General features: G+C 44.1%; 1 protein-coding gene across 2 annotated transcripts in view; it reads left to right on the top strand.

Moving 5' to 3' along the window:
• The first annotated feature begins 8,551 nt into the window (after positions 1–8,551).
• The window catches only part of SEPTIN3 (septin 3), a 54,567-nt gene continuing 37,762 nt past the window's right edge, over positions 8,552–25,356 (top strand). For both annotated transcript variants that reach the window (XM_029590431.1, XM_029590430.1), the window contains exons 1-2: positions 8,552–8,853; positions 11,014–12,113. In XM_029590431.1, the coding sequence (XP_029446291.1) occupies positions 11,039–12,113 (1,075 nt within the window). In that variant the 5' untranslated portion in view covers positions 8,552–8,853; positions 11,014–11,038. The remainder of the gene's footprint in view (positions 8,854–11,013; positions 12,114–25,356) is intronic.

The following is a 25,356-nucleotide window of genomic DNA, read 5'->3' as shown; positions in this document are numbered from 1 at the left end:
TCCGAAAGTGGAACGGGGACTAGTATCTTCTGGGGGCCAGTTCCAGAACTTGGTTGAAAATTTTTGGAGTTTTTCTTTTTTCTGGTTTCCTTTCTGTGAGAGTCCTAGTGCACCTGGCACCCCTGGCTGGAAGATTTTGGGGAGTCCCTGTGATAGGTTAGATCACGAGAGAGGGGAGATTACACTGCCCTCCATCCCACAGGAAGTGTGCTGGATCAGGGATGACTCGCTACAGAAGGATTCCTCACTTATTTTTGTGAAGATTTTTGCCTGAGTTTCCAAAGGGAAGTTTGTTGCCCCCCTCTTCCTGTCTTGAAGAGGGAACATCCAAGAGAGCGGCTGAGTTCCCTGCTGACGCCCTTTCCTAAGAAAGACCCTATTTGTCATCAGAAGAGGACTGTGAGCAAGACTGTTTTGATACAAACCTGAGGACCCCTAATCAGAGTGTCCACTCTGGGGAGAAGGGGTAAACAGTTGAGAGACTGTGCAAAGACTGAAACGTATTGCTTTTCCACCAGTAATTTGGAAGGTGATTTTTCCATCCCACCTAGCGTAGCCTTGTCCACTTGTGGGACCTTACTCTTCCAAAAACCTGGAGGTAAGAGGTTCCCTGGTCCATTACAGAGAGACCCTTGCACAGATAGAGAAAAGATTAGGGAACTGTGACTTCCACTATTGTGCCAGGAACTGATGAGTACTGTGCCAATTTGCCTACTAATTATTCCTACAGTAAAGAATGAATTTAAACACTCAGCTTGAACTTCCGGGGTATTGCGTTAGCACCCGCGTTCATTACTGATGAAAGTGAACTGATACCTCCCTAGGACAGTACATTTGATAGTCACTCCTGCCACTTTGGGCCTTAGAGGATTTATTCCTTCCCACCCTCATCAGGTCAAGTGTTTCATTGTAGGATCCTCAGGCTCACTCACCTAATATTCTCTGTCCACAATGAATGCACATGAGATCGATTGCATGCACTACCTCCATTGCATATTCATGGTCGATATCCTGAAAAACAGACTGGCCAGGGGGAGCAGTGCTCCAGGACTGGTTTGAGAAACACCACACACACACACACAGGAACAAACAGGTCTGGTTTTCATGAATATACATGAGATATATTTGAATGCACTGATTTTACAGTATGCAAATCTATCTCCTACATATTCATTTATATATATTTTTACTTCACCTCTCAGGCACAATCAGATACTATAGGTATTTCCGTGTCTGCAGAGGGCTCACGATATAAGTTTGGACCTGAGGCAATGGAGGGTGAATTGACTTGCCCAAGGTCACAAGGAGCAACAGTGGGATTTGAACCCTGGCTTCCCAGCCCACTGCTTTTAACTACTAGGCTACTCATCCGCTCCAATCAGTTAAAAATTACACAGTTTGTACTACTCTTGTATAGACTTCTACACAAAGGACTCAAGTCAAGCCTGGACTTCAGCTGCACATCAGGACTTTATGGTCAATACTTTACTTTCTAGGAACAAGTGTACGCTCACTTAGGATACACATATGGGGGTGGTATTCTTCTAGTCTTTTTAGACAAGCTTTCAGAGATCTGTGCGAATCCAAGTCTTAATCTGATACTTGTTGTTTTGTTGTTAGCTCTTCTATACAATGTATTTTTTTACTTTATTTGACCCTTTTAAATGTATTAGTTTTATATTTATTTTTATGTTTCTTAATCTTGTTTTATTCTTTGGTTATTTTTGAACGTACTCTTGCAAACCGCCCTGAACTTTGGAGGGCGCGGTCTATAAATACATTTAAATAAATAAATAGTCACAGCTTTCCTATTACTTACATCAACATATTGGACCTATTCTGTCTATCAGCCCATCTCTAAGCCCTTCCCAACATATGTGTCCATATACAGTCTGCTTCTTCCAGTTTGGCCCTGTGTCTTTGCCAACATCATCTTTTGTCTCCTGCACAATCCTCTCACCACCCTCTGGTTTACCACGAACTCTCAATGCCCCTGGTCCTGCCCGTCAGTTATCCACATAGCAGATTTACAGGATTGACAAGTATCAAAAGTGAGATGTGGCACCACCATACCATACTATTTATTTATTTGTTATTTATATTATATTTATATAAATTTATTTATATTTTATGTTATTTATTTATATTATATTTATACTATGCTATTTGAATCCTCTAACAGCACAAATCTTTGTTGCTTTGTTGATCGATGTAAACCGATATGATGTTCCCACTAATATCGGTATAGAAAAGTTATAAATAAATAAATAAATAAATAAATAACTGCACAAATCTGTGGCTGCTGTGGTTTTGCATGCAATGCAAATTTCTAGACAGATACAACTGCTATTGTACTTTGTATAACACCTAAAACACAATGGTAGCTTGACAGCTAAAGTAATTTTGTAAATATTTTACCCATTTCTTGTGGAAAAACAGCTAATGCAAAGAACAGCACACTCCAGTCAGACAACTGTCTGCAGCTGTATGAATTTTTCAAATTTGTAACTCTTTCATTGGTGGATATCCTGAAAATCCGGCCTGTTTGTGGTGCTTGAGGGCCAGAGTTAGCCACCCCTGCACAACACACACACACACACGGGCCAGACACACGAAGTCCCTGAGATTCCTACCAGTCCCACTGATTTCCATGGCAGTTGGCAGGACCAGCTGGGAGGGCCTCTGAAGAATGTGCTGCCGGGTTCCTGCAAATGGGTCCCCGGGATGACCGGCAGAGATCTCTACGGGCAGGACATAGTTAGGAGGGAAAGGAATGATTGTAATGTCAGGATTCTGAGGCCTGTGGGACCTTCCACAAATGGCCCCTTTCATATGCCCCCCTCCCTGCCCCCGCTCCATAGCTCCCACTGCATCCTGTAACAGCCTGGGAGCAGGCCCGGGAGGAAGATGGAAACAAGAGAGAGAAGGAGCGGACGAGAGAACTGGGGAGGCGATGAGGGTAACAGAGACATAGCAGCAAAGACTCAGAAAGGAAGAGAGTTCCAGACTGCTTTGAAGTATGATTTTCCAAATCAGGCCCAGCCAAAATGATACAGGTGGCTTGGGGTTGGTTGGCAAAGAAGAGGAAGAAAGAAACAAAGAAGGAGTATAAAATTGAGAGAGTGCATACACTGAACCTGCTGACAGGGCTGGAGCCAGCTTTTTCTGCACCCAGGGCAGATATTCAGAATTAACCCCTCCCCCCCCCCCCCCCCCCCCCCCCGATCTTACCAGCGCCTGCTCCAGCACAGCACTTTTTTCCTTTGGCAGCAAAGGCACAGCTTTCCCTTTGCTGGTGGTGATGGTTCCAGCAAAGCGCCCCCCTCTGTCCCTTTCCCTACCCCTTGCCCAGAATCCCCCTTTCTCTTCCTCTCCCTCTTTCCCTTGCATCCCTCTCTCCTTCCCAATCCACTCTGTGCCCTGTATCTCCCTTTTTCTCTCCCACTTCACTCCATGTCCCGCACCCCTCTTTCTCTCCTCCCCACTGTCGGCCCTGTGACCCCCTTCTTTTCTCTCCCTCCCGCTACTCGTCTCGCACTCCCTTTTCATTCCCACCCACTCCTTAACCTGCTCTCTCCTTTCTCTCCCCCACCCACTCCTTGCCCTGCATCCTCCTCTCTCTCCCTCCATTCCTTGCCCAGCAGCACCCCCTACCATCCATCCCTTTTCTGACGGATTTCCGCTCTCTCCTCCTCATCTCCTGCCCAGCAGCACTTCTCTCCAAGCCACCTGCTCAGCAACAGAAAGAAACCCCCTCTCCCCCTCTCCCCCATAACCCCCTTGCCCAGCAGCAGCAACCCCCCCCCCCCCCACCTCTCTCTGCCTTCTGCCCATCAGCATTCCCTTCTTTGCCTCCCCCTTCACGCCCTGCCCGGAGGCAGCCCCCCCCCCCTCTCCTGCTGTCTCCTTCCTCCTGTGCTCCTTGGGCTGCAGTGCTGTAGATCCTTGTGCAGTGGGGGTAGCAGTAGCTGCAGAAACTTAAAATAAAAATCAGCATGGGGCATTGTGAGCCATTACACACCCACAGATTCTGAGGCCCCCAAACCTTCTCCCATGCAAGTTTATTCATTGCACTACCCTGAAAACCTTCCTGCTTGAGGTCCACTAGGACAGGTTTGGGGGGGGGGGGGTCTATGTCCACCTCCCCCCCCCTCCCCGAGAATTTGGTTCTTAAACTCAAGAATCATTCTGCTCCCACTACCCTTCTCAGAAAAATCCCGTAAGAGCGCATAACTGGCGTCATACTTTAAACTTCGGTAATACAATATATATTTCAGAAACATCGTCACGGTCAATGTGTCATTTGTGATTTTTGGAGATAGGCTACAAAAATAAAAACATTCCAAGGAAGACCTAAATGTATCAATTAAAAGAAATTTGTATTACATTGCTTGAAGGTAAGCTCTAGCTCTGAAATGTGCTGGCTTCCCATCCAATTATGTTCAAAACATAAAGTGCATACTTTAATCCTTAAATGAATCTATGATACAGCATCAATTCAGTCCTCCGGCTTTATAAACCATCTGGGTCTCTATGGTCAACTAATAAAGGGCTACTTGAAACCTCCTAAAACAGAACATTTGGCTGAGGTATGGGAACCAGTGATTTCCGTTGCAGGACCTGTTACATGGAACGCTCTCCCCGAGTCATTACGGCTATTACCTGATTTAACATTATTCAGAAAGGCATTCAACTTTATTCAGAGAAGCTTTCGGGGGCTAATGGCATTCATAAGTGACGTTAAGATGTATTAATGCATTGTTTCTTAACTATTTCTGCAGCATTTCTTTTTGTACTTATAAACATGTAGCTAAGATCTGATACTCAGTATGTATTGTATTATTGTGTTTTGTTTTTATTTTTATAGGAGTGTTTTTATTGCGCCTCGCCTCAGTCATGCTGTAGAGGCAAGTAAGAAATAATTGAACTAAACAAATTAATTAAACTAAATAGCTGATTGAGCTGACGTGGAGTGTTTCCCTTACGACTCACCACAGGAAAAATATTCACATTACGCTGTCACTTTGGTATCAGTGACACAAATTCCCTTCCATTATCAGGCACTTTGTGAACTAATTCAAAATCTTGCAAAACGTCATTCATAACCAGGGCTGGCACAGCCCACTCTGCAAGCCAGGACAGTGTGAAGGCTGCCTGTGGATCCCAACTTGCCGGCGGCCGAAGACTAAAGGAGGCTGCGGGGCCACTGGTGGACCCCGACCCACTGGCAGTCGAAGACCAAAGGAAGCAGCGCACCTCATCCCACCAGTGAGTGAGGAAGTGGTTGTGGGACCCCCCCCCCCCCCCACCTCCTCTCCTGCAGACTCCAGGAAAAAAGTGAGGGAAAGGCCTGAGTTGTGGAGAGGGAGTGTGAGCATATGTGTGTAAGTATGTGTGTAATAAGAGAGGGAACATTTCTGTGTGTGTATGAGAGAAAGGGAACTTGTGTGTGACAGCTTGGGTGTATGAGAGAGGGAGCATTTGTGCAAGTGAGAGAGCCTGTGTATATGAGAGAGAAGGAGTGTGTGTATAAGTGTGAGAGTCTGTGTGTATGAGAGAGAGGAAGCATGTGTATGTGTGTGTGAAAGTGCATGTGTGTATGAGAGGGAGCACATGTGTGAGAGCATGTGGATTTTTATGAGAGTATGTCTGTGAGAGGGAACATGTGTGTGTGAGAGAGAACATGTGTGTGTGATAGCATGTGTGTATGAGAGAGGGAGCATATGTGTATGAGAGAGGGAGCATGTGCATATGTGAGCATGTATGTGTGAGTGAGAATGAACATATGCATGTGTGTGTGTGTGTGTGTGTGTGTGAGAGAGAGAGAAAGAGCAGGAAGTTTGTGTGCCCCCACCCCCATCCCTACTAATCCATGATAATTTCAGGATGACTGAAAATCAAAAGTTCCCAGGTATGGAGAGTGGGAAATGTTCTAATCCTTATTAGTATTAATTGTTGGTTGTTATTTGATGTATCTGATGTTTTTAAATATTTTATTGGTGTTTGGGAAATTTAAAAATAATGTGAGTTTTTAATTATTGGATGTTCTATACATCACCTGTTTGGAAATAGTGAGGTCCATATTCAGTAGGCCAGTTAGTAGACAAGTTATCTGGCTAAAGTTAGCCAGATAACTTATACTATATATTTCTACTGAATATACCAGTCTAAAGTTATCCAGCTATATATATGGTGCTACCTTTGGGAACGCTGGAAGCATAAACTGAGCATAGTTTACGGTGACAGTGCTGTCGACCAGAAACAGCGCTGAAGCTGCTGAGAGCAGGTGTGTAAGACCCTCACTCTCAGCAGGGATTGATTTAGGCAACCGGGGGGAGGGAGAGGTGAACATGTATAGTGTTTGCGGGAGGGGGTGAAGTCCTGGGCTTTCCCATTACAATATTTTTAAAGTAATCAGGCAAAGGTTGCAGCTGGGGAGGAGGGGAGAGGGATCATTCCTTGGTGCTGAGGGGTGCTGGCCCAACAGGACCATTATTGTATAAAGGGTGGTGAGGGGGGAAATGCTCACAATTGGGCAATGGGCCCTTTGATTTTTTGTTTTTTCAGTGACAGAGGCAGTGCTGCTTAACCAGATCTCTTTGAAGATATCTGGTTAAATAGAAAGTTATCCGGCCACACAAGGCCAGATAACTTGGGACCTGCTCAGAAGCAGGTCCCAAGTTATTCAGCTAACCTAGCTGGATATACCCGATATTCGACTAGGTTAGCCGGATATCTCAGCCTCTCCCTAGAATGCCCCTAAAACGCCCTTTTTTTATGTGGCTAAATTATAGCCGGGTAAGTAATTATCTGGCTATAATTTAACCAGATAAGAAGCTGACTATGCCATATAAGCCATTTAAAATAAGAAAACTGGAAGAAATGTGACTAAGTAATAACAATATCCCAAAATGAAGTCACATATGTCATGCAATTCATTGAGTAAGGTATACCCTCATAGGTGGGCCGATGTACACTTCCGCTTAACAGCGTCTTTAACTTTTATGCACTGATGCCAATGTGGCTGCCCATTCACATTACAATCATAGGGTAACCTTTTTTAACGCGTGATTAACACTGCCGCTTATTTCTTAAGGCAAAACTTTATACTGCCGTTGTTTCTCAGTCTCAAATTTAACATGATTTTTTTCAAGAATTTTTTCAATAACCTCCAACTTGAAATTATATTCTTAGAAATGAATATTCTTATGAATAGATGTACGCATCTCTTTTCAATAGAAAAAAAGCTAGAGTCCATAGAGCTCATCTGCTCGCTCTGCTAACATGCCCGACACCGCTGGTGTTTCGAAGTTTTTCTTCTTCAGGGGCGTGAATACTGAAAGGATGGAAAAAAAGGATATTAGATACGACTTATAGATGTTAATATCAACAGTCCAAAAATTGAAAACTTACAACGTTGGAGAGTAGAACAATCAATGCGGCATTTAAGAGAGACCCGCCATCTTGACGCTGACATTTTTAAAGCTACGTTTGCATTCAAAACTGACCAATCAGAGAGCTAGTAAACCGAAAGCAGAAAAAACTTAGGAAAAGATTTAAAGGGCTGTGGTAATAGCCTTTTAAATTAGTGAGGGCCAATCGATGACCTTCACTAATGCGTCAAAAACGCATGGCCAAACGGGGGCTAACGGTGTGCTCGGCCGAACGCACCATTCTGTATTGGCCTGTGTGTGTGGCGTGGTTCATTGGAGGGAGAGTGGAGGTGCAAGGCTGTAAAATATCCTGGGACCCAATCAAAGTCTCTGGCCAGGACTTGTCTCCCACATAGAATTTATATCATTTTTTGTCACTTATTCTTTATTGATTTGTTTTAGACTTTCTATGTTGATACTAGCTGTAGTTTGTTGGCTGCACTGAAGTTTTCTGGTGCATAATTAATTCCCTTGTATAGGACATATCCATCAGCCCTGAGGCTTTATACTGAAGCTGAAATATTTGATGGTTTCAAAATTCAAAGATTTTGCTTTTTAGAGATATTTGAGAGTTCCATGGGACAGTCCACCAGATAACCACTCCTCCTTGCATATGAACTACTTGCCCACTATTGGCACTTCAGAGAAAAAGTGTCCCAAATTTGCACATCTGACATCTGGTAGCCTTACACTAATCCCACTGCATCCCTAAACGATGTTCAGACATAAAGATATTGTTAAGAAAAAAAAAGAAGTCCATAAATGGCTCCATTATACCCCATGGGTGTTTAGTGGTGGTTGGGGGGAGGGAAGGGGGAGGGAAGGGGGAGGGCAGCTCAGTATGTGAAGTTAATTTTGTGAATTTTGTCACACTTTATTATTTTGGCCTCTAAGTTTGAAGCCAAGGGCCATTTAATAAATGTATGCCATTCTTATTGCTTTCTAACTGGAAATGTGCCTGGATTGTGACATTAAAATCAGTGCCCACCCCCAGCTGCATTCCTCCTGAGTTCTCCCTCTCACTCGCTTTCCTTCTTGTCACACTCTGTCTCTCTCGTTCGCACACCCACTTAACTTCTACCAGTGCTCAGAAACTTCCTATAGTCAAGAGAAGAGCAGAGAGAGCACATGAGATCCACAGACAGGCAGGAGGAAGAGGGAAATGTCTGCCCAGCCTATGATTCAGCTAAGAGAGGAGCAGCAGACAGAGCCCCTAACCCGGGAATCTCTCCTGGCGACTGCCGCCTTGCTCGGTGCACTCCGGTATTTTCCACCACTGCCAAGGCCTGTCCTGGATCATTTGCATTCACAAGTGCCTTTCTCCTGAAGTCTGAATACAGCAAGAGTTTATTCCTGAAAAGAAACAGTCTCCTTCCAACCCTATAATCACCCTCCAGACATGTGACCTGCTGGAAGTCAGGTAAGTGGGTACCCTGCCACTAAGGAACCGAAGATTAGAACAGAGTCATAAATCCCTGAATGGGAATGATGGAAGGAAATCTAGAGCAATAACTTGTCAGTCCAGTTTTGAAAGCAGATAATGTCAGCTACAGATAAGCATTTGACTTTTTTTTTTTTTAGCTTTGTAATGGCCCCCAATTTAATGACCTTTGACTCCTGAGGGAGTGACATCAGAGTATCACCAGAGAACAGCATGCTCTCCCGCTGTGTTCATTTCCAGTGTGTGCCTTACGGGCTGCATAAGGGGAATATTAGCTGGCAATGACGAGGAAGCTGTAAAATTCAATTGCTAAACCTCTGCTCACGCGTTTATTTTCTTTGCACCTCTCACTTTTTGGTCTTGCTAGCGCCTTGCATTTTTTTTTTTAAGTCTTGCTGATATAACAGGGCACCGATGTCGGCGCAGTAGGTACCAGCACTGTCTGGGGATGCTCTGATATCACAGCTGCATCATTAAGGGCGTCTGAAGGGTACGAAGTGGAAGCCCCAGCAGAGAACAAAAAAAAAATATTATGAAGATATTTTTGAGTTTCAGGATTGACCCAATGGCTGAATGGCAGCACTTAACACCACCCATGTGGGAGACCCCAGGTTTGATTCTCGGGTTGGCCAGGGCTGGGGGTGCTGTGGAGCTGGGTTCTCAGGGGAGGGGAGTTCCACTTAATGGCTGGTTAAGAGCACGCCCATGATGGGTCCTAGAGGTAACCATGCTCTGTGCCTCTCAGCTAGAGGGCTGTTGCTGAGATAACTACTGGCTAGGCTGGAAGGGAGAGGGTTAAAAAAAAGAAAGGACATCCCCTGAGCTGCAAAGAAAAACTTCTGATGCTGTTATTGCAATAGAAATTGCTTTCAACTAAGCTGGAAAAAGTTTTTGGTTCTGGTACTGAAATTATACAAATTATGCCATTTCCCAATATGTGTTGTAAAGGTATTTGCCATAGTATTAAAACAGCACTTCAGTTTAATCTTTGAAGTTACCTAACCAGAAGTGTTTTCTAATGAGTTTATAGTTCCAAATTATAGTGATTTGGGGGTTTCCTTCTGCATGCCATGCAAACTCTGGCCCACCAGCCAAGTTCTCAGGTTGCTCCTGTGGGAGCGCCTGCTCCAGTAAGCACACACTGCACTAAATAAAAGTGGTTAAAATCAGAAAATCTGGTATGTGAGCCAAGCCAGAGTCAAGTCAAGGCTTCTGTCCTGACACCACAGTCCACATACAACTCATAAACCCAGCTCCTAAACCCAACACAAAGCATCAATTATAATCCTAACCAAAAAGTAATATAAACTCTTTTCACGCTGTGAAGCCTTAGGAGGTAGATCCTCTCTCCTTAGAAGGTCTCCATCCTGACACACTAGCAGAAGACTATTTGGTCTTATGAGAGAATCCATGAGGCCAGCTATAGCAGTACCCATCCTGTCAGCTGCACAAACTGCCCAAGTGCTCGTGGTGGCACTAGGCTGATGACACTGCACCTTCAGTGGATGTCCTATTATACATAGGAAGACTGAGGTGAAACTCTTTTTTTGATAGTTGTGTTTCCAGCTTTAAGACCAACTGCCCAGAGAAGGAATGTAAGGGTTATCACCTGGCTCCCTTTCTGGAGGACAGTTGATTTACTTCTGATTTTCCCCGCATTGAATATACGTAGATTTGTAACTCTGATTTTCCCATTGATTTTCCTGAAGGAGCTAGAACTACAATTCCACTCATGCTACTGCTGTGCTGCTGCGCCTACTACTACTACTACTACTACCATTTCTATAGCGCCACATGACATACTCATACAAAAAGAGAGTTCCTGCTCTATAGAGCTTACAATCTAATAAGACAAACATACAGGACAAGAGACTTGGGGTATTTCATAAAGCAAGACAATGGTTAAAAATACAAAATAAAAGAAAGTTAACAAGACTAGAAGCAGACAATTAGGCATAAGACTACCAGGACTGGGCCATCCTGTCCTGAAAAACTAGAACCAGATGGCCATCCTATGGTATTTAAAAGCAGGCTTTGCCAGGTGCACCTGCACAAGAAAAGTATTTGTTGCTCAATAATTCTGCCTGTCTATCTAATTATATAAAGCAAACATTTGTTTTATTGCAAATTTTGTTCAAGGGTAAAAGCTTAAGAAAACAAAACGATGGAAATACGTCCTGCTCCTTCACCTCCTGGACTGAGAAGAGTACCAACGAGCCCCAAGGGCTACCCTCATCCCAAACACCTGCCCTGCATGTCTACAGCCTCTGCCCCTACTGCAGGAGGAGGGGAGCTGAACCCCATTAACAGCTCCATTATGAAAACAAAACTCGGCGCAGGTTTCTTTAAGAATCCTGCTAGTCAGCCACTTTCCAACTCTGAGGCCCTGGCAGCTTCGAGCCAAATCCCAGTGAGCAGGGTCAAGAGAGTGACAAACAGTACTGCCAGATGCCAGGAAGAAAGAGTGCCTGGTCACAGCAGACCACTTACACAGGCATTATCTGTGGCTCCTAAAGAGGAATCATTAGATCCAGAAGATCCCTTTAAACTTTTCCCAGCTCAGCCAAGCATGAAAAAAACAAACTCCTTTTCCTTAAAACTCAGAAAGACCAATTGTTCTTTTTCACCAGCACGTCCTACCACTAGTCCCAGCCTGAGTCCCTCTCTAACGAGGAGGTGTCTGTCTTTTACTACCAGTTTCCCGTCAAAGGAGGAGCATTGGAGTCATATAAATAAGGTGTCATCAAGGGGTATGCTTACCAGCTCAGCTCTGAAGAGAATGCCCAAGTGCTCAGCTATATCTAAGGTCGCTGTCGATCAACCCAAGATCCAGTGCGATGGGTGCCATGATCCCACGATGTCAGCACCGGAAAAAGATGTTCTGGCAGCATATCATCGTGCTCCCGTACTGCAGAAATGGGTATCCCCCCAGCTCAATGTCAGCCAGGCTCCTGTGCACTCCCCACAGCGAATGTCAAGTGGTGCACAGAACACTTCAAACCCGCTCGCTGTTACTGTGGCTGGAATAGAGGATGGGAAGGATGCCAAGAGTCCAAAATTACCAACCAAAGTGAAGAGAGAACCCGATCCCTCTCCAAAACCTGTATCATGGAGAGTGGAAGAGATGGAAGGTCATGGATCCACACGAGTTGGTGCCACGGTTTTATCAGCACATACCAACGCAACTGGCTTGCTCTGGCGCAGCAGGAAATTGGAGGACAAGGCAGATGGCTTACCTGGTAAGTGTAGGGAAGATGTCAGGTTTGGTTTGGTTTTGTGGCTTCATCATCTCCATCTCCATATGGGTATGGAGTGTAAATCCAAGACTGCTTCCTCAGATGTTGTTTACACAGTGGAACTGAGCACACAGCATTAGTGATCCTCATCCTTTCCAAGAGCCCGATTTAATGAGACAGAAGTAAAAGATGTGTACTGTATTTCAGCATACCTTATTTTTACTTGCATGCTAAAAAAAATAATTAACACTTGCTGCAATAAGCTAATAGTAAACAAATACATCAGGAGTTACGGAAAGCACGTAAACCTAAAAATGTGTGCAAAAAAGTGAATAGCATGCATAAATCACATTAAATGCGCACAAAGCATGGGTTATGTTCACAAAACATGATTTATGTGCACAGTGGTTTAGTAGCACAAACATGGTTTCTGCACACAAGCTATGTTTTGCATGCATACATCACGGTTAATGTGCACAAAACATGTTTTAGGAGCATAACCATGATTTGTGCACATAAAAGTTGTGCACACAAAACAGGAGCACAACTTTTATGCATGCACAGAACATGTTTTTGAAGCATAAAAATTGTGCCCCTAAATTAAGAGCACAAAACATGACTAAGCACAGCTTTCATGCACCTGAAAGCAGGATGTAATTTGTGAGGGAACAGCCAGGAACGCAGTTCAACCACTGGGGCTGATGCAATACCGTGCGCTGAGGTTAGCGCACGGCTTAATACACGATTGGACGAGCTAATCCCGGATGCAATACGGGGATTAGCGCGCCCAAAATGCGTGACCAAACCGCCATGTAGCTAATAGCACTCATCACATATAATTTCCATGCAGACGAGGCTATTAGCTAATACCTGCGATGCAAAATATTTCCCACATGGCCAATGTGCTCATTGCATTGCGGTAAATGTTACGCCAGCCCGGGGCTGGCGTACAGGTTTGCCACACTCAAGAGCTCATTGATAAAAACAAAAAAAATCCTGCTTTCTGTGATTTCTCCTATTAGTACCGTCGCAATACTCAGTAGGAGGAACCACAGAAAGCAGAATCCGGTAAAAAAAAACAAAAAAAATATCAGGTAAAAAAATAATAATTCTGGGCGCCCAATATAAACGCACAAGATGCACAGTACAGACTGTGTATCTTGTACGTGTATATTGTGCCGGTTGCGGGAGAGAACGGATGCTTGTATTAAGTGTTTGTTTTCCCAACCCGCACTGACAGCCACCTCTCTTGTGCGCCTGATGCCGAGGAGGCGCTAGGGACACACAATTTTCCCTAGCGCCTCCTTTTTAGCATGAGCCCTCATTTAAATATTGCATCGCACGCCCAGAAGGGATGGCTGGGGCATGCTTTAGGAAAACGGGCACTCAGCAGTGAGCGCCCATTTTCTATGCACAATTATTGCATCGTCCCCATTGTCTTTTCAAACTTAAGAGGCAGAGCAGCATGAGCATTTTGCTCCAGTCGCTCCCCTCTAGGCAGCCTGCAGGGAAGAGGGGGAGGAGCCTGAAGCAGACGGAACAGAGAGCAGCCAGTCTGCCCCTATTGTTCTGCCCCCTCACCTCCTGTTCTTCAGGGATCAGGAGGGGAGACTGTGATCCTGGGGAAGCCCAGAACCGGCGCAGAAAAGGGTTGAATTAGCACAGGTCTGAAACCTGTGCACAGTAATGACAGCCGGGGCAGTGCTTCAACCCTGGCGACTCTGCTACGTCTCACAAGTTTCAAACTTGTGCCAATTCAACTCCACTTTGTATCTGTTACCTGGGGCTTAATTTATAGTGGAACGACTTAGAACAGTGTTCTGCCACCTTTTTTTTCTGGGATCTGAGGATGTGGAGCAGAGCGAATGGTATGAATCCGTTCTGATGGGCAAAGGATGGCTGGAGGTTGAACACTGGTAGGGGCTGGGGATGGAGGATCATTGGGGTAAGGAGGAAGTTTTTGGGACAGAGTTCCTGGCTTCATTCCTTCTGACAGGTCACACCTGGCCATGGCGCCCGCTCCACACCATTTCCCCCCCCCACACACACAGTTCCACTTCTGTTCTGTCTACAGGTTAAACCCTGTCTGAAAGCTGTATGCACGAATCCTGAGTCAAGTACACAGGTTGTGCCCCTAAAAGTCAAGTGCATAAAACACGAGTTAAGAGCATAAAATGTGTGTTCCTAGGTTATGCATATAAATTCCACATAAATTGAAAGCATTTCTCCTTTGTGCTCCTCTGTGGTGTGATCAGGGCCGGTGCAAGGTTTTTTGCTGCTCTGTGCGAACAATTACTGTGCTGCCCCCCGCCCCCCCCCAACACACACAACACATTCATTCTCTGTCCTGGACCCACCCAAAAAAAGCTCAGCTCCCTTCAGTGATACAAACTTTAAAAACCGACCCCCCTCCCCCCCCCCCCCCCGAACCCATGCCTGGTGGAAGGGTATTGGGTGCCCCAAGTAAACCTTATATCCTTGCACATCGAGCGCCCCCCCTCCCCCATTCCACACACAGAGTTAAGAGTTATGCATTTATATTTTACATGAAAAATATCAAAGTACAGTATTCTGAGGTAAAATTATCACTTACATTATATTTACATGCAGTGCTGTGATGCCAACTAGAAATCCCTGCAAAAAAAGACACTTTAAACCCATATGGTATTAGGCCTATTGTGATATGTGTTGGGTGTGGGCATGATCCTCTGAAAGCCCAAAGACGCTAATATATTTCCTATTAGGAAAATGCCTCACCTCAGACCCACATGCAGAACATAAACAGACCCTCACCAAATACAGAATAGAGCAACCATAAAGTAGAAATACAAATGTGCAGGCAAAAACTGAACTGGAAACCGCAAGAAGCCAGACAATCTATGCAGTGCAACAATGAAAAACCAGAACTATCACCATTCCTCAAATATCAAACATTAAAATCAAGAAATAAAATAAATGCATAATCATAATTTGTTTATTTATTTAAAACTTTTCTGTACCGACATTCATGGGGATATCATATCAGTTTACAAAGAACAAGGGTAAGCATTAACTTTAGGAAATTAGAAATTACATGTAATGAAAGGGAGCTAGAACTGGGGTAAAAGGGCTAGAGTAGTGGAGACAGGTACATGAAAGGAATGATAACAAAATAGAACGTAAACGATTATTTACAATATATACAATCTGTAGGGTAATTACATGAATGAGATAATAACATGTGGAGAGAGTTAAGGAGAAATTGGTAGGAGGATATGGGATAAAGGCTACAGGAGTAGCAATTGAGCATGTTGGGGGGGGGGGGGGGGGCGGCGAGGTTAAGTAAAGGCTTGTGAGAAGAGCCATGTTTTAAGGTTTTTTTTAAAGGTCTGGGTACAATGTTCTAGGTGCAGTTATGGGGGCATTGAGTTCCATAGGGTTGGTCCAGCAATGGAAAAGGCCCGTTCTTTCATGGCTATGTGATAGGTGAATTTGGGGGGAGGAATAAGGGTTCCTTTATAAGCAGTTCTCGTAGGTCTATTCAATGAGTGATAGTGTAGGGAGTTATCTAGCCATTGGATGTTTTGGTTATATAGGGTTTTGTGGATAATAGTAAGACTCTTGTGAAGGATTCTAGAGCGTATTGGGAGCCAGTGGAGGTCCTTGAGAATGGGAGTTATGTGATCTCTTCTGCGGGAGTTGGTGAGGATTCCGGTCGCCGTGTTTTGGAGCATTTGAAGCAGTTTGATTGAGGTAGCAGGGAGGCCTAGGAGGAGGGTATTGCAATAGTCGATTTTTGTGAAAAGTAAGGCTTGGAGGACCGTGCGAAAGTCGTAGGGATGGAGAAGGGGTCTTAATTTTTTTAGTATGTGGAGTTTGTGGAAACAGTCCTTCATGGTAGTGTTAATGAATTTTTTTAAGTTCAGATGGTTGTCTAAAGTGACTCCTAGGTCTCTGACAGTTACAGGTGATTCGGGTTGGGAACAGTTGTGGTGGTCCGGTGAGATGATGAGTTCTGTTTTGGTTGTGTTGAGAGCAAGGTTGAGGTTAGTGAGGAGGTGGTTGATTGAGGTGAGGCAGTTATCCCAGATCTTGAGGGATTTGGAGATAGATTCTGTAACTGGGATGACGACTTGGACATCGTCCGCATAGATATAGTGAGTAAGGCCTAGGTCAGCAAGGAGTTGGCAAAGGGGAAGGAGATAGATATTGAATAGTGTGGGGGAGAGGGAGGAGCCTTGGGGGACTCCTCGAGTAAGGTTTATGGGGTTAGATTCTTTGTTGCCTATTCTGACCTTATAGATTCTATTGTGGAGGTAGGATTCAAACCAGTTAAGGGCTGTTACGTGATGCCGATTTCTGAGAGTCTGTCTAGTAAGATGTTGTGATTGATGGTGTCGAATGCTGAAGAGATGTCAAGTAGAGCAAGGTTGAAAGATTGGCCCTTGTCTAATCCTTTGAGGAGGGTGTCTGTGAATGAAATAAGTAGTGTTTCGGTACTGAAGAATTTACGGAAGTCGAATTGGGAAGGGAATAAGAGGTTATTTTTTTCAAGATGATCCGTGAGTTGGAGGTTCACCACTTTTTCCATGAGTTTTGCTACAAAAGGGAGATTGGAGATTGGCCTGAAATTAGCTAGGTTTGAGGGGTCGAGGTTGGGTTTCTTCAGAATGGGTTTGAGGGTGGCTTGTTTAAGAGCATCAGGAACGTATCCTTGGGTGAGTGAGCAATTGATAATATTTGATAGGGGATGTGAGATGATGTTAGGGATGGTTAGTAGAGATTTCGTGGGGATGGTATCAGAAGGGTGGGAGGAGGGTGGGAGGAGGGCTTCATTTTCTTAAGGAGGGATTTGATTTCAGAGGGGGAGGTGGTTTCGAAGGATTCGAGAGTGTATTCAGGAGTGGTTGTGAGGTTTGTGGCGGTGGTGTTGAGGTGTGGGGAGAGTGGTGTGAATCTTAGGAGAAGCTTGGTGACTTTGTCCTGGAAAAAGAGAGCTAATTCGTCGCATTTGCTTTTGGCTTCATTGTCGGAGATCGGAGGAGGGGCTGTTTTTGTGAGGTCAGTGACTAAAGAAAAGAGGGCTTTTGTGTTGTATTGAAAATTATGAATTTTTAAGCATAGAAGTCTCTTTCTGTTTTTTGTATGGATGTTCTGTAGGTGTGGAGGGCTGATTTGTAGGTTGCTAGCAAGGGGGCATAAGGGTTTTTGTGCCATTTCTTTTCCTTTGATCTTAGTTCCTGTTTTTAGTTCCACCGTGAACCATGGTTTTTTTGTATTTCGGGTGGGGTTTACTTCAAAAGACTTTAAGGGGCAGATGTTATTGGCAGTGTTGTTGGTTATGTTATTCCAAGAGGAGAGGGCTGAATCCGAGCTGGAAAGGTCTAGATTATCAATGGCCTCTGTGAGGGAGAGAATTAAATCTTCCTTGTTGCAAGGTTTTCGAAAGTGTATAGTGTTTTTGTGAGTAGGGGGCAGGTTGGTATGTTTTTTTTATAGTGAGGTTAGTTTTTATGAGAGTGTGGTCTGACCAGGGACCGGGGTGCAGGAAGGTGTGTCAATTGAGGAGGGATATGTTAATGAAAATGAAATCCAGAGTGTGTCCGGCCTTGTGAGTGGGGAAGGTAATTATTTGATCAAAGCCCATGGCATTGACGGAGGAGAGGAAGGCTTCACAATTGGGGGATAGGGGGTGGCATCGACATGGAGTTTGAAATCCCCTAGGATGATGGTATGGATGTCCAAGTCTAAATTCTCAGCTAAGGATTTGATGAGGTGTGAGAATTTATAATCCAGAAGGCCGGTAGGGGTATAAATTAGGCAAACTTGCAGTGAGGTTGATTTAAAGAGTCTGATTTCAAATTTAGGGGGTGTGTGTATGAACTGAGGGATTAGTCCGAGCTCCTTTTTAGAGGCCAGAAGTAATCCACCGCCTCTTTTTTTGTGTCTGGGTAGAGAGATAATGTCGTAGGTTTGTGTGGGAAGTTGGTTCAGGAGGACTATGTCAGTGGGTTTGAACCATGTTTCTGTTATGGCACATATATCAGGTTGGGTATCGAGTAGGAGGTCGTTAAGGATAAGGTTCTTTTTTGTTAGGGATTGGGAGTTGATGAGTAAGAGGAAAAGGGTGGTGAGGCCAAGGAATTGGGTAAGTGGAGAAATCATGATAGGCAATAGTGATCTGAAGGGAGGGATGGTTGTTTGGGGTTTTTTTGTGTGCTGAGGGGAGTCTTTGATGGTAGGAATAGGGAAGGTGAGCATGTCAGAATGGTAGGAAATTTCTGTTGTGAGGTAGGAGATCAAGAGTCTTAGTGTCGAAATTTGGTGAATGGGATTAGGTAGATAAGAGGGGGAGTGGAGAGATGAGGTTGTATGGGAGGAGCAAGGCTTGGAGGTGTATGAAATTCTGACTGGAAAGTGGGAGGATGAGAAGGAAGGAGGCTTGGGGCTTGTCTTATGATTAAGCCTTTGACGCGTGGCGCAGCAATAAGGAGCGGTGATTTGTAGACCTCCGGAGTCGGTCAATGATGATGTCACTGCGGGGTGCAATCGTCGATAGGGTGAGGCAGAGCTGGCATCAGGAGGTAAGGAGGCGGAATCCAGCGACGGTAGGCCTCAAAGACGGTCGGAGCAGCATCGTGGGGGAGGAGTTGATGAATACATAGTAACATAACATAGTAGTGATGGTAGAAAAGGTCCAAATGGTCCATCCATTCTGTCCTTCAAGCTTAAGATAGTAACTGCCACTCTGTGCAGGTTACTCCCATATTTCTCTTCAGGGTAGTAACTGCCACTCTGTGCAGTTATCCCTAAACCTTATGATACCCATAAAAATTTCAGCTAGCAACATTTTTTACTGGATGATAAACTTTCTTGAAAATTCAGACAGTGTTGCTTGATATACTTTGCTTATGGACTTGGTCACAGAACCAGTCCTGTGCTTTTTCCCTTATGTCTGCGTATCAGTACCCCAGACCATAGAAGTTGGGGCTCTCTTGATTGTTGTCTGAATTCAATTCCCCTTTTCCCCCTGCCGTTGAAGCAGGGAACAATGTTTCAGTTGCATTAAAAGCATCAAGGCTTATTTGTTAAGGATAGTAATCTCCATGCCTTCTGCTAAGGATAGTAACCGCTGCACCAGCAAGTTACCCCCTGCACACTTCTCTCATTTCCTTCCGCTAGCCTTTAGAGATTCAGTGTTTATCCCATGCCCCTTTGAATTCTTTGACTGTTTTCGTCTTTACCACCTCCTCCAGAAGGGCATTCCAGGCATCCACCACCCTTTCCGTGAAGAAATATTTGGTGACATTGGTTCTGAGTCGTCCCCCTTGAAGTATCATTTCATGAACCCTAGTTCTATTGTTTCCTTTCCAACTGAAAAGGTTCAAAGTTCGTACATCTTAAAATCCTTTCAGGTAGCTGAAGGTCTGTATCATATCTCTCCTGCACCTCCTGTCATCCAGGATATATATATTCAAGTCCTTCAGCCTCTCCTCATAGGTCTTCCAATATAGACCCCCATACTATTTTGGTTGCCCTTTTCTGAACTGCCTCCATCCTGTCTCTGTCCTTCTTGAGATACGGTCTCCAGAACTGAACACAATACTCCAGGTGATGCCTTACCAAGGACCTGTACAAGGGCATCACCACATCCATTTTCTTACTAGTTTTTCCTCTCTCTTTGCAGTCCACATTCTTCTGGCTTTAACTATCACCTTGTCACATTGCATCCCATTTTCAGATCGCCAGAAACTATCACCCCGAGATCCCGCTCTTAGTCATGCACATCAGCCTTTCCCTCCATCTCATACAGTTATTTTGGATTACTGCACCCCAGATGCATGACTCTGTATTTCTTGGCATTGAATTCCAACTGCCAAATCTTCAACCACTCTTCAAGCTTTCTTAAATCGTTCTTCATTCTCTCTACTCCTTCAGGGATATCCACTCTGTTGTAGATCTTAGTATCATTCACAAACAGAAAAACTTAACCTTCTATCCCTTTTGCAATATCACTCACAAAGATATTGAAAAGAACAGATCCCAACAGAGATTCCTATGGCACTTCACTTAACAAGGTTCTCTCTTCAGAATAGGTTCCATTTACTATTACATATTGTCTCCTATCAGTTAACCAGTTTGTAATCCATGCCACCACCTTGGTGTTCACTCCCAAGCTTGTTTTATTCACAAGGCTCCTATGCGGGACATTATCACAAGCTTTGCTGAAATCCAAGTAGATCACATCGAATGCTCTTCCTCGATCCAATTCTCTAGCAAACCAATTAAAAATATCTATCAGATTTGTCTGACAGGACAATCCCCTGGTGAATCCAACCTGCCTCAGATCCAGCAATCCACCGGATTGTAGACAGTTCACTATCCTTTCTTTCAGCAGAGTCTCCATTAATTTCCCCACCAGCAAGATAAGGCTAACCGGCCTGTGGTTTCCAGCCCCCTCTCTGCTATCACTCTTGTGGAACAGGATCACCACGGCTCTTCTCCAATCCGACAGCACCACTCCCATTTTCAGGGATCTATTGAACAGGTCGTGCAGCAGTCCTGCCAGCACATCTGTGAGCTCCCTCAGTATCCTGGGATGTACCTCACCGGACCCATGACCTTACCCACTTTCAGTTTACCTAGCTCCTCCCATACATTCTCTTCTGTAAATGAAGTTTTTATGGACTCTATTTTCTTCACTTTTTCCCCCAAAGAGCATGTCTCCTAAACACGGTATATCCACCAGCTTTTCGCATATCCACCAGATGCTCTAAGCCAAGCCATTCTTCTTGCTGCAATGGCAGCAGCTGAAATTCTGGAAGCTGAACGGAAACATAATATGCTTTGCACAATCCTCAGTTTCTGTCATTACACTGGTGAATAATTAGAGCCCCTTCTCCGGGAGGTTTTCTGCATGTGCCTTCATTTTTTGCAAATTGTTTTACATGTCCTTAATCATCTGTATCTGGTGTGCATCTATCATTAATTGTAGAGTTGTTCCTTGGAATATCTTTTTGCTAAGTGCATCCAATAGTTTTGGGTCTTTCCGTTGAGGAATATTTGAACAACATAAGAATTAAAATACTGGCTCACGCCGAGAGTCCATCAAGCCCAGTATCCTGTTTACAGCAGTGGCCAATCCACATCACAAATACCTGGCAGATCCCAAATAGTAAATAGAACACAGGCTGCTACTGCACAGTGATAAGTAGTGACTATTCCCTAAGACTACTTGGTTAATATAAGTTTTTGTACTTCTCCACCAGGAATGTGGCCAAACCTTTTTTAAATCCAGTTAAGCTAACTGCCTTAACCACTTTAATTTCTTTGCCCTCTTCATGGCTGACTCTACAGTCAGAGATTCATGTGGCAGCTGACCTTTAGTATGCCCAGGGCAACTTTGAACCCTATACTTGATGTCTATATTTTTTACTATTGGTTGTATTGTATAAGTTGCTCTCCATATTTTATTTTGCACCAGCTGCAATACTTCATGCATTGGGGTGGCTCTGAATTGTATTGGTGGCTGAATAAAACTCATTACTCCCTGCCATTCTGTCAGGCTTGTAACTTCTTCTGCCAGATTAAAAGGAATAAAAGATCAAATAATTAAAAACTCATATACAAGTTTTTTTTAATGTCCCAAACACCAATAAAATATTTCAAAAAGGCAGCCACCGCAAATAACACCTGAAAAATAAAACTAAAAAGGATTTTAAAAATTCACGCTCTCCATACGGGGAACTTTTGATTTCCAGTCACCCTGGGATTGTTGTGGAGTAATGGGAGTGGGATGCACAAACTTTGTCCTCTCTTTCTTATATAAACACACACTCAAACTCATACACACTAAGCTCTCTCTCAGACAAACCTGCAGGCGTCTCCAGTTCTTCTTTGATTGCGATCTACCAGCAGCCCCAGGCCTTCATCTTCATTTCAGCTGCTAGCAGGTTGGAATCCACCTGCACCTCCCATTCTCTCTCTCTCTCTCTCTCACACACACACACACACACACACACACCCAGACAAGCTCCCATTTACATACAGGCAGGCTACCATTCACATCCACCCAAATCCCAGGCAGGCTTCCATTCACATCCACCCAGGGAGGCTGTCTGGGATGGGTATGTGTGTGTATGGGAGGCTGCCAGGGATGGGTGTGTGTGTGTATGAATGGGAGGCTGCCTGGGATGGGTGTGTGTGTGTATGAATGGGAGGCTGCCTGGGATGGGTGTGTGTGTGTATGAATGGGAGGCTGCCTGGGATGGGTGTGTGTATGTATGTGTGAGTGAATGGGAGCCTGCCTGGGATGGGTGCATGAATGGGAGCCTGGGTGTGTTGTGATTTGGGAGAGAAAAGAAAACTACCTCATATTTTATGTGCTTAAATCCTGCATACAGGACCCCAACACCACAAACCCCAGGTCCAACCCCACAAACTAACACAAGCCCCAGAAACTTTACCTCTGACCAGGAGTTACATTTCCAGCATTAAGAAAATCTGAGTAAAGCCTATGCATTGGGGAGCAACAGCTAATGCTTTGATTAACATGGGATTGGCATGGAGGAGCAATAAGTTGTATGCACATTTTTACTCTGGGTTGTGCACACATGCTACATCCAAAATAAAGTTCTACACACAAAAATATGCACAGAACCACGTGCTGCTGTGTGACCACAGCCTAGCCCACCTTATTACATCAGTATATAAGGTACCGTAGCTCTTTTTTTTCTCCCACATCACATAGCAGCACAAAGGAGCAGAAAGGAGAAATGCTTTCAATTTATGTATAATAATAATTGCTCCTTTTATCTCATGATTAGATAGGAGCAATGAGGAAGATGCAACCTCCATGATCCTTGCATCTAATGCCGTGCATTTATGGACTTGGATGTTTGCTCCCCTATAGGTGAAAGGCAGTGGTGATGAAGGAGATTTTATTTTATTTATTTTTAATTTTTATATACCGAAGTTCTTGTAGGGACTACAAATCACTCCGGTTTACATAAAACAATGAACTGCCCAACAGAGAGCGGAGCTTTACATAGAACAGTAGAACATATGGAACAATATAACTAGATGACAATTTAACATAGTGATAAATAAATATTATAGTTTAACTGGTAATACTAGATGACAATTTAACTAGATGACAATTTAACATAGTGATAAAATAAATTATAGTTTAACTGGTAATACATAAAAATTATATTATTTAATATAAGCAGTATAACTATTTAATGTAGAATAAAGGCGTATTAACAGTGCCAAATATATATATAGAAATGAATTTTTTGAACTCAAAGATAGTTGTTCCGTTGCAGAGTCTTAAAAAAGGACTTGGTGTGGTGTCCATGATTAGGAGATACCTAATATATAGGATGTCTGTCCGTCAGAGTAGAATTAAGCGTCTGGGAAGGCTTGTTTGAAAAGAAAGGTCCTACAGAGGCTGCATCTGTCTGAATAACACATTCAGTACAGGAAACATACTGGCACCCCGGTATGCAGAAGTATCTCTAGGGCCCCTTGCCTCCTCACAAGGAGCTTCCTTAGGCTGCACCGAGGAAAGTGTGTAAGAGATCCCGGGAATCTTGGAGATGGCTGGTGTGACTGATTTCTCAATGCTCTGTGGAAATATTTTAGGCAGGCTAGCAGTGGATCCTGGATCCCAAGAGTAGATGACGGGATGCATATTCTAGCACTCACTGGGAGACCCACCTTAAGCTTGCTATGTACTGTTCCACAAAAGCAGGTCCCGCCGCAGCACCATCTGGTGTACAATCCCAGATCTACCGGGGAACCATGGGAAGCAGAGGAGAGGAGGGCAGAGAAAGAGAAAGCGAATGCAGAAAAGGCTGAGATGCAATAAGTGGCAGGAATGCATTTTGCCTGACACATTACATGGATGCCAGACACACACATAGTCACATATACATGGACGGCCTCTGCATAAATGCATACACGCCTCAGTTCATCCCCTTCCTTCTCCCCTCCCCCATTGCCTCACTCAGGATGCAGCCTTGCAAATCACAGCATCTGAGATATACTGTACATAGGCAGACACAAACGCACACCCAGACAAAGGGCACCGCCACACAGATACGCGCATACTCCCTTTCACCAGTCTCATCCCAGCCAGCAGCGCTCAGGTGGAGAGGGACATCTCAGGGGGAATTTTGCAGAGATGCTTAATATGCAGGTCACATGACCACAGCAGCAGCGGTGGCAGCCACGGCAGCATCCCTGAGAAACCCAGAGAGGAGCAGAGCTAAATAAAAGAGGCAAAAATAACCAGGCTGCTTCGAGGACAAGGCAGGAAAGAAAGCCCAGACAGACCGCAGTCAGCCATTCCTGACGGACAAAGGGGATTCATGTTTAAAGGTAGTGTACTGTGTTTGTGTGTATCACTGGATATCTCTACTACAGAGCTCAGGAAGGCAGTGGAGATTATTATTAAGATGCTCTTGTACTGTACAAACACAGAGATATGCAAACACACCAACACACACACACACACACATACATACATATAAACACACAAATACACCAACACATATACACATCCATATACATATAAACACACACCACACAGATGTACACTAACACACACTCACATACATATACATGTGAACACACACACATACTTACACACCCAAAGATGCAAAAACCACACTAACATACACACATATACATATATACACATGCACATACATATTTATATATATATATATATATACACAAACACAAGAACAGAGATACACACATAACACACACACATACACATACATATACATATATATATATATAGAGAGAGAGAGATACTCATGTCCACATGTACAAATTCATTGTCACGGAGCTATGTAAATTCAGAATGGAGGCTTGGCAAAGCAGATATGTCTTGTGCAGAAAAAAAAGAAAGAATAGCCTGGCATACAAGAGGGAGAAATAAGCAAACGAGAAGGAGGGGCAAGGGAAAGAAAAGGGAAAATCCTTTTTTAATGATGTGAATTTCTTGGGATACTTTATATTTTTGTTCTAAATCAAACTTCTGATCTCACACTCACACACACACACACTCACACACATTTTCTCAGCTTTCACAAAAGGCACTCCCTGGTTTGCCTTAGTAGGGGCAGCTCTGAACCCTGTGGCTAGGCTGTGAGGTGGGCTGCCTGTTCTGTGAGAGGAGAAATGGAGCATGTGAAACAGAATTGTGCTGGGACAGGAAGAGGGAGGAGGGAGAAGGGGGAAATATTGCAGTGGG

The sequence above is a fragment of the Rhinatrema bivittatum genome, chromosome 2 (assembly GCF_901001135.1).
Source record: "Rhinatrema bivittatum chromosome 2, aRhiBiv1.1, whole genome shotgun sequence".
Classification (NCBI taxonomy): domain Eukaryota; kingdom Metazoa; phylum Chordata; class Amphibia; order Gymnophiona; family Rhinatrematidae; genus Rhinatrema; species Rhinatrema bivittatum.
Note: the sequence above shows the minus strand (reverse complement) of the source record. Positions and strands in the feature narration are given on the sequence as shown.